The 15,279-nt window shown below is 61.5% G+C and overlaps 1 protein-coding gene across 2 annotated transcripts; it reads right to left on the reverse strand.

The window, feature by feature from the left end:
• Window positions 1–5,700: 5,700 nt before the first annotated feature.
• Window positions 5,701–15,063, reverse strand: DRD2 (dopamine receptor D2; the record flags this gene model as incomplete). Of its 2 annotated transcripts, XM_084250548.1 has the most annotated exons (7): window positions 5,701–5,894; window positions 6,700–7,027; window positions 8,234–8,320; window positions 9,122–9,312; window positions 10,310–10,446; window positions 11,374–11,483; window positions 14,779–15,063. In XM_084250548.1, 7 exons carry the CDS (start codon window positions 15,061–15,063, stop codon window positions 5,701–5,703), a joined length of 1,332 nt encoding a protein of 443 aa, XP_084106674.1. The 2 variants fall into 2 exon arrangements, with proteins under 2 accessions (XP_084106674.1, XP_084106675.1); XM_084250549.1 differs by lacking the exon at window positions 8,234–8,320.
• Between the last annotated feature and the right edge of the window lie 216 nt (window positions 15,064–15,279).

A 15,279-nucleotide genomic window follows, 5' to 3' on the forward strand; every position in this document is an offset into this window, starting at 1 on the left:
GGGGCTTTAAATATCTGGTCCTACCCTTGACTCCAGGTAGCACCTGGTGTTGGGCGGGGAGCAGGGCCGAGAACAGCCACCAGGGGGCGTCCCATGGCTTCACTCTGTGTCCATCTTCAGTAAGGCCCTGAAGAGTCATTGAGTGGCAGCCCAGGGGGAGGGTCTTTCTCTCTCCAGTTAGGAAGCGTGGGACACCTGAGTGCCTGGAGGCCACACGGCAGACAGGGCCATCCTCCGACCCCGGCCAGCTGCCTGGCTCTGTATTGCTGTTCGCTGTGAGGCTAGGCCTTAGGCAAGACTTGCAGTTAAAAACACCCCTGAGAGTTCCGTCTTTCCTGAAGGTGCCAGAACCAGAAGAGTGAAGGGGCAGGGGCACAGTGCCTTTTGCTTCTCCTTGTGCCCTGAAGTCCAAGTCTCCGACTCTAGGATTCTTCCAGATCCAGAGAGCAGGATGTGGGGCTACGTGTTCCCAGCTAGGTGGGTGCAGCTCAGTCAGGAGGTGAGCCAGGTGTCAACCACAGGGTCTGGTTTGAGGAAGACGCAAAGGAAGGACACATTTTCCTATCAAAGGTCGGGTCCCATGGAGATGTGGACAGGAGTCTCCCTAGGAATCACTTCCACTCAGATGACGCCAGCATCAAGGCTGGGAGCCTGAGAGCTTCCTCCATCCTTCCTCACCTCACTCATGGCCCAATCACAGGCAAGCTCTGGCCAACATGGCCCCTTCAGTGCCTTCCAGTACCATCTTCCTTTTTCAAACACCCCTTGCCAGGCATAGACACAAACCCACACATCTACTTTAGAACCCTACAAGAGATGCCCTGGGATGTTGCGACTTGGATTTTAGTGAAATCCCTAAAGTTCCCAAGGGGAGAGTTGCTACTTCACTTTCAAAGCCTGTTTGGAGACAATTGGGGTGAAAGAGGCTAAGCATTCCCCAACTTCCTACTGGCATCTCCCCGGGAAGGTCATGTGGAACCCTGAAACTCCAGAGGTCCAAGTCGAACATCTCTTCCCCTTCTGCAAGTCCACTTCGCACCCATTTCCCCCTGTTGTAGTTGAAGCGCCCTCTGGGGCTGTGGGGTCATTAGAACAGGGCCATCCAGTGGAAACTGCTGGGGGAACAGGAGGCCAGGTGGAGAAGACCACGGACTTTGAAGCCAGGCCCACCTCGCTGCAAACCCTGGCTGTGCGTCTACCCTTGTGTGGCCTTGGGTTGCCAAAACTCAGCCTTGGTTGCATCAGCTAACACTGATCTTGCTTCTCTCACTGCCTTGTAATTACTAAATCAGATGACCCCGGGTCAAAGGGCAAAGCAGTAAGTTCTCAGCACATGCAATTCCTGCAGTTTCTCCTAAATAAGAGGAATGGTCTCTTGGAATGGGGCCCAGACAACCCCCTTTTGTGTTCAGGGCCTTTTGACAAGGCTGCTTTATGGAGCAGCTGCCTATTTTCCTTTGCTGCCCTTGGATGGGAGAAGTGAATCCCTTAGTGGCCTTGGTGTGAGCTGTGACCTCTTGTGACTTGACCTAAACTACTGTCAGCTCAGCTCTAGGGCAGCCCCGCTAGTGGGTGGTGCCGAGAGGACTGTCCAGACTGTATTACCTGGTCACCCAAGAGCAGAGGGTTCAGTGCCAGCAATGGCCAGTTGGCTACGTCTTCACCAGGAAAGGGTTGGACCTGCTGGCACTGAACCCTGCCCTGCCTCAGGTAAAGGCGTCCTATGGACCTGGAACGGCTGCAGCTTTGCCTAGTGGTATAAGACCTCTCCAGAAGCCTCCAGGGCGGGATTCTGCCCTTCAGTGCCCACCCTGCTGGATTTGCCAAGTAGAGCTGGGATGGGAAAGCTGTTCTTTCCAGGTGCCCTAGTCTCCCCACTAAGCCAAATGGGTCTCTCCCTCCAGAGATGGTCTGCTCTCTCCCCACCAGCACCTGAGAGTCAGGGCACCTGATTGGCAGGAGGGGACACTCAGGGACATGGATGCCAAGGCTCTGGCCTCCCAGCACTGTTATGTTACCCCATGAATGCCCATGCCCCTGCTGAGTCCTGCCACTCATCTCTGGCTATTGGAGGCCACAGCCCCCATGGCAGTATCCTGACAGTCTGTTCCCAGTGGTTTTCCTTTCTCTCCTGTCGCTCATCTCCTGCCCTCCTTTCGCTTCACTCAGGGCTGGTTGGGAAGCTGGTGGAGTGGACGCTATAGATGTAGTTAGAAGACCCAGATGCGGGGAGCAGCCCTGCCACCCACCCTCCCTGGACAAGTCTCCATGACGGGGATCGCAGACCCTCAAGGATTATGAGAGCACAAGATCACAAGGTACATGGACGGGAACAGACGCTGCCTGGTCCTGGGGTCCAGGCAGGGAGGCAGTAGGTACAGGGCCGGGCCAGGCAGTGAGCGCAGTGATCCCAGATAGATGGGAAGGAAAAAAATACACCCCCTGGGCCAGCCACCGCTCCGTGTCCTGGTTGCTGGCAATTGAATGTGCCTGTTCTGAGCCTACCAGGGAGGCAGAGAGGGCAGTCACGCCAGCCCTCCCGGCCATCAGGGTTGCCCTCACTGATTCCTGCTGGCTTGAGGGACTTGTTGAGGCTCTGCATCCATCACCACTGTCACCTGGTGCCCTGGGCTGGGCTCATGGGGTCATGGAGCTTTTGCCGCTACCATGTGATAGTTGGATTAATGCTGAGAAAGCAGAATCATGTCCGCCTTCTTTTATTCCCAGCCCCTTACTCAGGGCCTGGAGCACAAGCGTGCCCAGTCAGTATTCACTGAGCTGGGTGGTCGGCTGGAGGAATGAAGCCATCGTGCCTCCCCTCCTCAGTTTCTCAATTCCCAGCTCCTCTCCCTCGCCCAGGTCACCCGGGAATCCTCTAGAGCCCATTAGGGGAAGAATAAGGGCCTGACACTTTGAAACTTGCAGTCAAATGGGGCATCTGAGGTGACATGCCAAGTGCTGCTCGGTGCCTGACCTGGAAGGCTCCCTCCAGGCCGGAGCTTGTGCTGGGGAGGGCTGAGCTGCCAACTCCTCCTGCTGGAGAGGCAGAGGAGTGATCCCTTGATTAAAAGACATTCTCTGGAGAAAGGTCAGGAAGTCAGAGGGCTGCAGCCGGCTTGGCCTTTCAAGGCGAAAGGGCCACAGTCAGGGCCCTTGGGGAGCAAGCCAGAGCCGGGGCCACCCCCTTCTGCCTCTCATTCCTGGGTCCCACACCTCCCATTCCTTTGCCCCCAAGTACTGAGGGGGGTGGGGGTGGAGCCCAGCCCTCCCCCTGCCCACTCTAGCTGTCAATCTGCTGTCTGGCAGAAAGACTTGAAGCCTCATGACAACTGTGGGCAACTTTCCCCTGCCCCGCCTCCCGCCCCTGCCTGCCCTCTTCCCCTCGTCTCCCTGTCAGCGCTGCTCGAGCTGCGAGCTGCGCAGGGGTCGGCAGCTTTCCCGCTTCCCTCCCTGCTTCTGCTCGTCGTCTTGTTCCCTTTGTCATGGCTCCCGGTTCCCCCAGTTGGTAAATCCGTTGGGTCTCTCAAGATTTCATCCACCGGATGGGCTTCTAAGCGCCCATCCAGGCTGCGCGTGGTGTGTGCTGAGAGGCGTCCTGCGTCTCTCACCCCCTTGGAGGTCTTACAGCCCCCCAGCCGGTGGTCACCGGGTAGGGGCTGCCCCCGCCCCGAGCTAGACTCGGGCAGGCTTGCTCACCTTCTGGCCCCGGGGGGCTCCTGGGGACAGGAACCGCTCTGGGACTCCGCACTACATTCTGGTTCAGGGAGAAGATCAGAGTCCATAATTAAGTGTTCAGGGCAAGTTAAGTGCTCCAAACTTTGGTGCTAAAAATATTGTATTTAGCATGCAAATTATGCCCTGACAGCTCCCAGAGCCTGAGCCCGTGGGTGCCAGCACCTTGTTTGTCATCACCGCTGTTATTCTCCAGGTGGCACGAATATGCCTTCTTCTCCAGGTTGGTTTCTGTTTTTTATAATAAGTCAACTTTGTTGTCAGGTCAGTGACAAGTTGTGGCCCAGACTTGGAGCTGTGATTGGCCCGGAGGCCAAGAGGAGGGCAGACCGCGCAGACCACGTCCCTGGGTCACCTGCCTCCCCAGCCTGCCCCAGAGGAAGGGCGCCCTGCTGAGAGCGGCCAGGGCCCGGGCAGACGTGGGCAGTGCTGGCACCCAGGAGGCCGCCTTTTCCGTGGAGCTCCTCCGCTCCAGTGGATGGGAAGGGCGAGCCTGCGGCCCCGAAAGGTGGCGGTGGGGAGGTTGGGTGCTGCTGCTCTGGTGCCTAGAGGAGCCCTGGGTCTTCATGAGCTTCCCGGAGACAATGCCTCCCCCCACTCTTGGTTGACAGTTGGGGGTAGGGCCACCAGCACCGGGGCCGAGCGCTCCCGTCCGCTTGGGAAGGAAAGATGGGGGCGAGGGAGAAACCCGCAGGCACAGGCATCTTCCCTGTCCTCCCGCAGCTGCGCCCTGCCATCCTACTGGCCGTGCAGGGCCGCCCTCTCCTGCAGAGTGCCTCCCACGCCAGCTGCCCGGCGCGGACACGAGGGCTCGGCCGGCCGCTGGATGCAGAGGACCGTGGTGCTGCATGTCCACCCGAGGGGCCGGGGATGTGAGTCTTGTGGAAGTTTTATTAGTTCGGAGCATGTGTAGTGATGTTACAGAGTCTGGGGCCCGGGCTGCCCTCCCCTCCTCCCGCGGGGCAGGGCCAGGCCAAATGGTGGCGAGCAGCCGCTTGGGCACCGGCTCCTCTAAGGCGGAGGCAGTGGAGGGGGCGGGACACGGGAGAGAGAAGAGGCAAAGGCGTAGAAAAGGAAAGTGGTTTTGTGGCAGAATGTGGCGGGAGGCAGCCTCTACACCTCAGGCACCCCCAGCCCAGGCCCCAGACACGGTCACAAGCCCACCTTCCCTGCCTGCCCCCTTCCCCCCCGGCAGGCCCAACATTTGCTACAAGAAGGGACGCACACACCCGAGTCTTTCCGGAGGCAGCAGGTGGCGTGGACGTGGGGGAGGAGTCCCTTTCCCCACAGCCCCTCCAGGGCCCTCCGAGACCGGGCCTGCTCCCCTCGGGGGGTGTGGAAACCTTACTGGGAGCTGGTTCGGAGTCAAGACCCACCACAGCGGGAAGCAGAGGCTCCTGTCGGATAGGAGATGGAACGAAGATTTTTGGCTTGGTCTTCTCCGGTTTCTCCCGCGGGCTGGTATTTACATGGGCCTCGGCAAGAGCTCTGGCTTCCCTGGTGTGGGTTTTGTGGGGCAAGAATTGTCCGTTCCCGCCTCCCTCATCCTCTCCCCCGCCACCTTCCAGCACAGCACTGTGAAGATCAGCCCAGGTCCAACAGAGAGCCTGACCTCCGAGCGCCGACTTGACCCCCGCCACCCCAGAGCCAGCTCAAGGAAGGCCGCTGCATCTTTGGTGCCAAGGAGAGGGAGCCTGGAGGGTGAGAGGGGGCCCTGTGAGCTTCCCTCAAACCAGGGGATACAGCCCGAGGGCTGGCTCGGTGCCCAGCTCTCTCGCACGCCCCTGGCCAAGAGGGGCTGTGCAGGCAGTGAGGGGCATGGCGCCAAGCTAACACTGCAGGGCCTGCGGGGCCGAGGAGAAGACTGAGCCTACCCCATACCCTCCTGCCCGTGGCTTCCAGGGGTCGTGGCCAGGCCTGCCTGGGCAGGGAGGTGGGAGCAGGCTGCTGTGCAGGTGGGCAGCAGGGTCAGCAGTGGAGGATCTTCAGGAAGGCCTTGCGGAACTCGATGTTGAAGGTGGTGTAGATGATGGGGTTCACCGCGCTGTTGACGTAGCCCAGCCACGTGAAGGCGCTGTACAGGACGGGCGGGATGTTGCAGTCACAGTGTATGTTCAGGATGTGGGTGATGAAGAAGGGCAGCCAGCAGATGATGAACACGCCTGGGGAGAGGGCGGCGGTCAGGCTGTGTGCGCGGGGACGGCGCTCCCGAGCCTGGTCTCGCACCCATCTGCGGGGAGCGGCCACTTCACCTCCCGCGGCCTCGTTTTCGTCATCTGTCCGGTGGACATGATACCCCCTCGCAGGGATGGAGGGAGGGCCTGGCTAGTGGGAATGGAAGTCTCGTCATCCCGGAGGACGATGCCTTCCTCAAAAGCTGGGAGTGGGGACCTGTGCGCCACAGCCTGGGTTTGCGTCCGAGGGAGGAGCACCCGGCTCCGTCCTCCCGTCGCCCCCAGGAGGTAGAGGGGAAACTGAGGCTGGGACAGCTCTGTCATGGAAGCGTAGCCACAGCTCTGGAAGGCAAAGCCGAGGTCCCCAAAGGGCCGGGCTCTGGCTGTGCCTCCTCTCAGCTTCCGTCAGCCTTGGACACTCTCCTTCCTGCCCAGACTGACCTCCTGCACAAGGGGGGCCCTCGGTGTGTTCATAGCAGCCTAGAGGCCTGTTGGGAGTTCCCAGAGCCACAGGGGCACCTGGAAAGGACAGACCGCCGTGCAGAGAGCTGGCTTGGCCTGTGCCATTGCCCCCCGCCGCATGGTCACGGGTCAGTCCTTTAGCCTGCCGTCACCACACGCTCGCCCTCAAACCCAGGAGAGCAACGCCTGTGTGCCCGAGCTGGCCAGTCCCTTGACCCACCGGTGATGGCTGGGAGGGGACCTGTGGGGCAGTGATAGCACCTACAGCGACTGTCCTTTCCTCGGCCAGGGGCGGCAGAGCTGGGCTGTGCCCAGCAGCCGGCTGACTCACCAAGGACAATGGCGAGCATCTGGGTGGCTTTCTTCTCCTTCTGCTGGGAGAGCTTCCTGCGGCTCAGGGACTTCAGCGAGGTCCGGGTTTTACCATTGGGCAGGGTCTGGATCTCAAAGAACTTGGCAATCCTGGCGTGGTCTCTGGCATGCCCATTCTTCTCTGGCTTGGCGGGGCTGTCGGGAGTGCTGTGGAGGCCGTGGTGGGACGGGTCGGGGAGGGTCAGCTGGTGGTGGCTGGGCGGGATGGGGCTGTACCGGGTCCTCTCGGGCGGGCTGGTGCTGGACAACATCTCCAGCTCCAGCTCCTGGGCTCGGCGGGCAGCCTCCTGCAGACAGAGAGTGCCAGGTAAAGCCAGGCAGGTTCTCAGCCACGAGTCCGCAGCCCCACCTACCCTTCCCTAGCCCCCTCCGGAGACTCGCGACCACCACGCATCACTGCCGACAAGGACGGTCACGGGCGGTAGGGACGGTCCCTGCCTCAGGAGGCCCCCGGCTTCCTTCCCAGAGCAATCTGTATTCAGCTTCATGCCCCTGCAACCATCCTGTGACTTACTGCCAGGTGCCCTCTTATTAACCGAGCCACATGGAGTGCCAGGCACCAAGCTGGCTGCCGGGATAAATTCCTGACTGGCTTCCGCATTTGCCGCCAGGAGCTCGTGTTCTAATGGCAGAGATGGGCCCTGCTCCTGCCACACTGAGCCAGGGGCCACAGGGCCACCTCATCCCTGGAGGGCCCCAGCGTGAATCCACTCATGGGCTCCTTGTTCTTCCTTGCTCCAGGACTTGGAGCCCCAGCCTGAGCTGACAGCCTCGCCGTGTGCCAGGTCGGGTAGCCGGGCCTCCTTCTGAGTCCCTGACGAGGCACAGTCTCATCAACAGCCCCTAGGAGTCCCGCCCCGGCTGTGCAGGTGAGTGTGGGAGTTCTGCTTCCTGAACTTTGTGTGTGGCCTCGGTGGGTCCCCCAGCCTGTCCTCGGGATGGGATTCCTGCTTTCTGGCAGGCATGGGGTCTGCTGTGATGCTGCACCCCACCCCCTGCCCCAGACCCTGCCTGCCACAAGGCAGCAAGTGGGAATAACGCAGCACAGAGTTAGGGTCACACAGGTCTGGGCTCAGATGCCCTGTCACCCATTACCTGTTACACCACAGGTGAGTTACCTGGCCTCTCTGAGCCTCTGTTTCCTCTTCTGTGCGGTAAAGATGGTAAGATCAATATGACTTACCTCTCGGGGTCACTGGGGCTATGTGATGAGATAATAGGATCATGGGAGGTGTCCAGTCAATGGTACTAGCCACGACTATTATTGTCTGTTATGGTGGCTGAGTCCTGCCTACCCACTGTTTCCTTGTGCTGAGTTCACCTCTGTGGACTCCTGCTCCACACTCGCTCAGGAGGCGTGTGTGGTGAGGTAAAGTATGGGATCCCCATGAGTTGCTTCTCTCCTGGACCACTGGTGAGGTCTCTGAGGATCATGGCCAGTGCGCGTCCCTAGCCGGGGAGCCTGTCTCTGGGCCCCTGACCTGGACACTTACCGCTCTCCGCCTGTTCACTGGGAAACTCCCATTAGACTTCATGATAACGGCGCAGAGTTTCATGTCCTCAGGGTGGGTGCAGTTGCCCTGTGGAGGGAGCCAGCACACCGGTCATGATAGGGACAGACACCCCATCAGGGTCGTCAGACTGGACATGGGCCCAGAAAAGGGCAGAGTAGGTGGTGGAGTCTGAGGCAGCCTTCAAGGCTAGAGGGACCTGGCCCTCATGGAGCACCTGCTACGGAGCTACGCACATCCTTCCACGTGGAGGCCTCAGGGGCTCCCTGTGAGGCCGGCATCATGATTCCCACGTAACAGAGGAGGAAACTGAGACTCAGAGAAGTTAAGCAACTTGCCCAAGGTCACTCAGCAGAAAAAGTGGCGGTGCCAGGCTTTGCATCTGATGTGTTTAACCCCAAAGCTCTTGTTCCTGCCATGCCCACATGCTGCCTTCCTCAGGGAGGGCTGAGCAGAAAGGAGAACTCACAAGACATAAGCAGGCGGGTGGAATCAGGAGGGCAGAGTGGAGAAGTAGGAAGGCGCAGGGGAGAGAGGAGGCGCTGGCGAGGGGGAGGACCAGGACCAAGGCAGGCAAAGGAGCGGGGAGGGTGGGGTGTGTCAGACGGAGAGGAAGGGGCCAGGGTGAGGGCGGGTGCCGGAGCTGCTGAGCCCAGGAAAGGGGTCCAAGCCAAGTCTCAGCGCTCTGCACCCCCCGCCCCACTCCCGGAGGCTCAAGGTACTCCACTGAGGTCCAAGCCTGTAAAACCTGCCCTCGCCCTGCTCCTCGGGGCTCCTGCAGCCTGCACCCCCTCCTGAGCAAGGGAACAGGCCCTCGATTAGGTCAGAGGGGGTCACGGGGGTGGGGGGTGATGGGGGGATGGTCAGGACCTTGAGTGGAGCCTTCAGGTTGGCCCTGAACGCACGGCTGCTGCGCTTGGTGTTGACCCGCTTGCGGCGCTTGCGCAGGACCACGTAGATCTTGATGTAGACCAGCAGGGTGACGATGAAGGGCACGTAGAAGGAGACGATGGAGGAGTAGACCACGAAGGCCGGGTTGGCGATGATGCACTCGTTCTGGGCTGGGGGAGGGAGAGCCCCGGCGGGCGGGAGTCAGCGGCCCCCGGGGCCCCCAGAGACCTCGCTCTCCTTCCCAGAGCAAGGAGCGACTGTACAGAGAGGAGGCTGGAAGCCTAAGTCTGCCTGAAACATCACAGGTAAATAAACGCGCGGTTGAAACTTGAGGATTAAAAACACAACCGTGAGCACAAAGCTAAGCTGTGGCGGCGTCTAAGTCTCCGCTCACGGGCCCCCTCCACCATGGGCTTGCTCACCCAGGGCTCCCGAGCGGGGCTTCGGCGTTGGGAGAAAAGGGACAGAAGAAAACTGCTTCGAAAGGGTGAAGCATTACTGCTCCCGCCGGGGCGGTCCGCCGCCGTCCAGTTTGCAGAGGCGGCTGGGGCCTGCGTGCTCACTCACCCGTGTCCCCAAGTTCCTTCCGGGTCGCCCCGCTGTCTGTCCTCGAGCTCAGGGCCTACCCCGATGAACCAAGCCTGCCTAGCCCTACTCCCAGTTCTCGGAACGCCCACGAGAGCGAGACTTGGCAGGGCACAAGTTTGAGGTCTCCCTGGTGCTGTTCTGTCATGGTGTCCAGGACGCCCCCCGCCTGGCCCCTGCCTCCCTGACCGCATAAGCTCCAGGCAGCCAGAGCTGGGCCGGGCCAGGCGCCTTCTCACCCTCCTGGGGCAGAGAGCTCAGACCGGGCTTCAGAGGCCCTCGACTGCGGCGTCTCCCCTGCTGCATGCCCACACACTGCTGCATACACACGAGGTCGTGCAGCTGTCCGGCCTGCTCGGGTTCACAGACAAAGCTGGAAGGGCCGGATATCCCTCTCGCTACCCCGAGTCCTCACCCGACAGGCGCCCCAGCCCACTGGCCCACTCTGGCCAGCCTGGTCTCTGGCCAGGGTGATGAAGGGGCCCCGCATGGCCTCACCCACGTCTGCCAGCGGTGGCGCTCCCTCTACCGGAGCGAGGCCTCGGGGCCCGCTGAACCCCAGCGGACAAGGGCCAGACTCACCTGTGTTGTTCAGTCCGAAGAGCAGCGGGCAGGAGATGGTGAAGGACAGGACCCAGACGATAGCGATCATGACGGTGACCCGGCGCTTGGAGCTGTAGCGCGTGTTGTAGAGCATGGGCATGGCCACTGCCGTGTACCTGTAGGGCCAGGGCCTGAGCCTGGGGTATGCGTGGGCCCAGGAGCCCCTCACTCTCCAGCATACATCAGAGCACCCCACTTCTTGGGGATGGACAGTTGGTCCACTTCTGTGACAGCCACCTGCTCTGAATCTGCCTGCCCTACCTCAGAGCCAGGACGATCAGGGTGACTGACCGGCCGCCCTGCACCTTAGGCCTGTTACTCCTGTCTCCCCTCTGGGCATTTGGCTTTTAACTGCCCTGGACTCGCCTTTGAAAATGACCCTGAGCGCCTGTGCTGGGCCTGCAGAAGGTGGGAGGGTGAGCTGAAGGGCGGGTAGCCAGGCCCCTCAGAGGAAGGACTAAGCCTTGCAGCAGAACATGAGGACAACAGTGACCGTGTATGATCCTCACGCCGCTCTGCCCAGCACTACTCACTCATGAGCTCGGTTCATCTTCCGAGAATTCTGCCAGGGGAGGAGGCCGGGACCTCTGGGAGCCCGCAAGGCCCATCTGTGCAAATGAGCAAGTGGCTCTGAGGATACAGCTTGGCAAGTGAGCACGACACAGGCCCCCTGTGCTTGCGTGGGATGTGCAGCATGTCACTAGACATGGCGGCTGCGTGGGGGCAGGTGTCGCCGTCCTTGGTGCCTCGGCAGTGAGACCGGGCCCCCGAGAACTTCCACCTCCTCCCCAGAGTCACATAAGTGGGAAGCGATGGAGCTCAGGCTCAGTCAGGATCAATCCCGTCTCCACTACACCCAGCACTGGCTGGATCCTCCTGGCCGTGTCACTGTTGGCGCGATGGCCTCTCTTCAGAGGCGCTTGTGCCCTCCCAGCCATGCACATGCACATGCACAGGGCGGCAACCACATCACAGAAGAGCCGGGTGGGCGGGACAATCCAAGAGGAGAGCCGCCTGGTCAGCCCCGACCCGGCCAGGCTCACCTGTCGATGCTGATGGCGCACAGGTTGAGGATGCTGGCCGTGCACATCATGACGTCCAGGGTGACAAAGATGTCACAGTGAACCCTGGTGAACTTCCACTCGCCCACCACCTGGAGACAAAGCAGCCAGATGGGCGGCGCGGAGCAGGCCAGCGGAGGCCCGCGGCTCGACCCTCGTGGGGCAGACCGGGCCCGGGCTCAGGGGGAAGCTGTGGGTCGTGTGGGTCCCCAGCTGGGGTCTGGGGAGCAGAGGGCCGCGAGGGAGAGGCCTGCCTGTGAGAGCCTTGCTCCCAGCCCCTTCTAGACACACAAGGCCTCTCTGTGCCAAGCACCGCGCCCAAGGAAAGCGACCAGCTCGTGCCGAGTGCCTCAGCCTTGAACCTTCCCCTGCAAACCCTTCGTGTGTGCACCTCGCGACCTCATCTCACCAGTGAGGAAACGGAGCTCAGCACTGTGGGCTGCCCGAGGCCTTTCTGCCCAGCTCCCAGGCCTGGCCCAGGTTTCTGGGGAGCCACACAGCCCTTTCCATGCTCAGCACGGCGGGGGGCGGGGGACGGGGGCCCGTAAGGCTGTGTTACGCACAATGGCGAAGACGACGCGTCTGTGGAACAGAGAAGGCCTTTGTACTCCTTGTACACCTCGAGAAGGAAAGACACACTCGGGGGTAGTGGCTTAGGAGAACTGGGGGGGGCCGGGGAGGGGTGTGCAGTGCTGCTAGGTGGCATGAAGGGAAGTAAAGAGGCCCTGAATAGAGCATTTCGTGTGCCTCTCCCCACTCCACCCCACACTCATACCCCCTCACACGCACACACTGACGCGCATCCATTCGCACACCCCCATCCCTCTCCTCACACACACAGCCCTACGCCCATTCTCCCGCACCCGTGCACGTCCCCGCCCCGCGGCCCACGAGCACGCCCACACGGCAGGCCGCCCGGATGGCCCCGGAAGCCCCTACCCCGAGCAGGTTCCAGGCAGGGAGCGCACCGGGGGCTGCTCCCGCTGGAGGAAACAGCCAGAAAGGCCCTCCTGGGCAGGGCGGGGCCCCTGGCAGGGCGGGGCCCCTCGCAGGGCCCCTCAGTGTGGCTGGCATGGCAGGGGGCCTCAATCACCGCACTTCTCTCTTTCGGGGGCTCAGCATAAAAGCAGACATTGGCATCTAAGCTCAGCGACGGGTGCCCCGGGTGCGGCCGCCACCGAGAGGAAACGCCATCCTCGTGGACCAGCCCCGCAGATGGGGCAGCGCAGGGCAGTGCTCGCTCCCACCCAACGAGCGGACAGCTGCCACCCTCGCTGGTTCACTCGTCATCTCGCGTTCCCAGCTGGCGCACGCACCCAGTAACCTACCCCCAGGGTCGGTGAGGCCCAAAGGGCATGACGTATGACGTACGGGCCCCCGGTTCTCGCCCTCAGGAGCTTCTCCAGATGGAAAGGGGTGGAGGTGGGAACTGGACCCGACGCCTCACTTCCGAGCCATGAACACGCGCGTCGCGGAGGGACCGGCAGGGGACTCGCACACAGCAGCCCCCCGTGCTCCCCAGGAGCGGGCGCACCAGGCGGGGGGCATCTACCATGGCCAGAGACAGGACTGGATGGAAAATTCGGTACAAGAGCAGCTCTCGGGGACGGCACAGATGCGCTTGCAGGGAGATTGCCACAGGCTTGGGAGCAGGTGAGACTAAGGTGGGACAAAAAGTAGCTGAGACACTGCCCCATGGCAGGGCCCCCGAGTCCTGGGCAGAGCTCACCTCACTCTGGGAGAGGGCGCCTCTCTGCCTGGGCACCGGGGGGGTCTTCATGGGGAGCTGCTGGGCACCCACTGTCACTTAGTCACCGAGGTCACGGCTGGCTTCCATGGAGCTTCCAGCGCGTGGGAACACGCTACGCTCGCCTCGCGCTCACTGTGATTCTCAAACAATAACAGCACCTACGCGGTAGCATGATCTCCACTGCATAAAGAAACTGAGGCACAGACAGGTGGTTGCCAGCTGCCCCTTTCGCCACAGGTCTGAGGCCAGGGCCCCTTGCCTGGAGGAAGGCAGGAGGGCTTAGACTTGAGCAGCGGCAGCTCCGGGAGAAGCCCTCACACCGGAGAGGGATGGGCAGAGTCCAGGGACCTTGTGAGAGCTTGTCGTGGAGGGCAGGCCCTCCTGAGGCAGCCACGTGTTTTTGCTGTTAGGTCTCTGGTCTGTTGCCTTTTGGTTTTCCTTGCCATCCACTAAGGTCACCTTCAAAGTGCCGCTTTTTCTTTCGTGCTAAGGGAAACCCGGCGGGTGGGGGATGAGGCGTGGCTGCAGGGAGGCTCTACTCTGACCAGCCTCGCTCCCCAGCTCAGTGCCCACATGTCTCCTCCACTCACACCTGCAAAGCTTTCAACTTCCCTTCTAAAAGTGGAAGCCTTTCTGCACAGGCTGTCCTGCTGGGCAGGAAGACGCCAGCTCGGGGATCTGAGCGACCTCGGTGCTGCTTCATCCTGAACGATGAAAGCTCCCAGATTCTACCCCTGAAACTTGAGCAGAGAAGGGGGCAGATCCAGAGCCCCCAGCTCTGAAAGCCTCTGCCTGGAGGAGGGTCCACACTTCGCACCTTCCCACCCAGCAGTCTCCCCGTGGCTGTGGCTGTGTGGCCCAGCTGGAGACAGGCAGCTTCTCCCAGTTTCTGTTTCCTCTTCTGTAAGATGAGGGGAACAGCATGGGCGCCCGGGATTAATATGAAGATTTGCTGAGTCTCTTGGCCAAGGTCCAGCATGGAGCCAGACCCCCGCAGGGGCTACCTGCTCACCAACTCAAGGGCCAGAGCTGTCCTGCGCCCAGCAATGGGCCACTCTTCAGCCCTTCCTAAGGGAAAGCGGGGGAGCACGGTTCTCAGGGGCCTCTCCCTGGGGTTCCCAGACAGCAGCAATAGAGCAAACTGGGAGCAGGAAGGAAGGCGGTGAGCATAGCTGCGGCCCCCATTTTTGAAGGTGGGGAGACAGGAATGAAGACCTCAGCCTGGGTGTATAAACATTTCCCTCCCTTGGGGGTCCTCATCAGTTATTCCCATTCCCAGAGGTGACCTGACAAGCCAACTCGGGGGCCAGAGGGAGCTCCAGCTTGGACCTGCCAGCGGGTGCCCTGGTGCGGTCGCCTGCCGGCCTGGCTCACCGTCTGTAAAGCGGGGATGGTCACGCTGGCCTCGCTCGGCCCCCGGGCCGACTGCCCGGGACGCGCTGGTTGTAAAGGCCCTGACAGCGTCCTGACCCTGCGTCGGCTCTCTGCGCTGGCCGCCGGATTGTTACGGAGACCATCTACCCATCTCATGAGGTGGGGGGTGGGGGGATACTGATCCCACAGAGGAGGAAGAAGCCACTGGAGAAACACCAGCTAACTTGCTGGCAGAAACCAGGGGGATCCTGGCTCAGACTCACCTCCAGGTAGACGACCCAGGGCATGACCAGCGTGGCGACGAGGAGGTCGGCCACGGCCAGGCTGACGATCAGGTAGTTGGTGGTGGTCTGCAGCGCCTTCTCGCGGGACACGGCCATGCACACCAGCACGTTGCCGAAGACGATGACGAAGATGAGCAGGGTGAGCAGCATGGCGTAGTAGTTGTAGTGGGGCCTGTCAGCCTTGCCCTCGGACCCGTTGAAGGGCCGGGTCCAGTTCTGGCTCTCCAGGTCGTCTTCGTACGAGGACATGTTCAGCGGCTCCATTGGGGCGGCGTGGCCACTGGGCGACCGGGCCCTGGTCGGGGAAAATGGACACGGGAGTAAGCAGGAGGCCACCCCCCCGCCACCCCCGAGCAGGCTCGCTCCACGGAGGGCTCCAGAACGAAAACCAGCCACTGCCAGTCAAGAGAGAACATTCTCTAGCTGCGGGATTTTAAGGTTTGCAGCCAGTAATTTTCTTGCAGCGTTGGAGCCTGCTGC

The sequence above is a fragment of the Talpa europaea genome (assembly GCF_964194135.1).
Source record: "Talpa europaea genome assembly, chromosome: 12".
Lineage (NCBI taxonomy): Eukaryota > Metazoa > Chordata > Mammalia > Eulipotyphla > Talpidae > Talpa > Talpa europaea.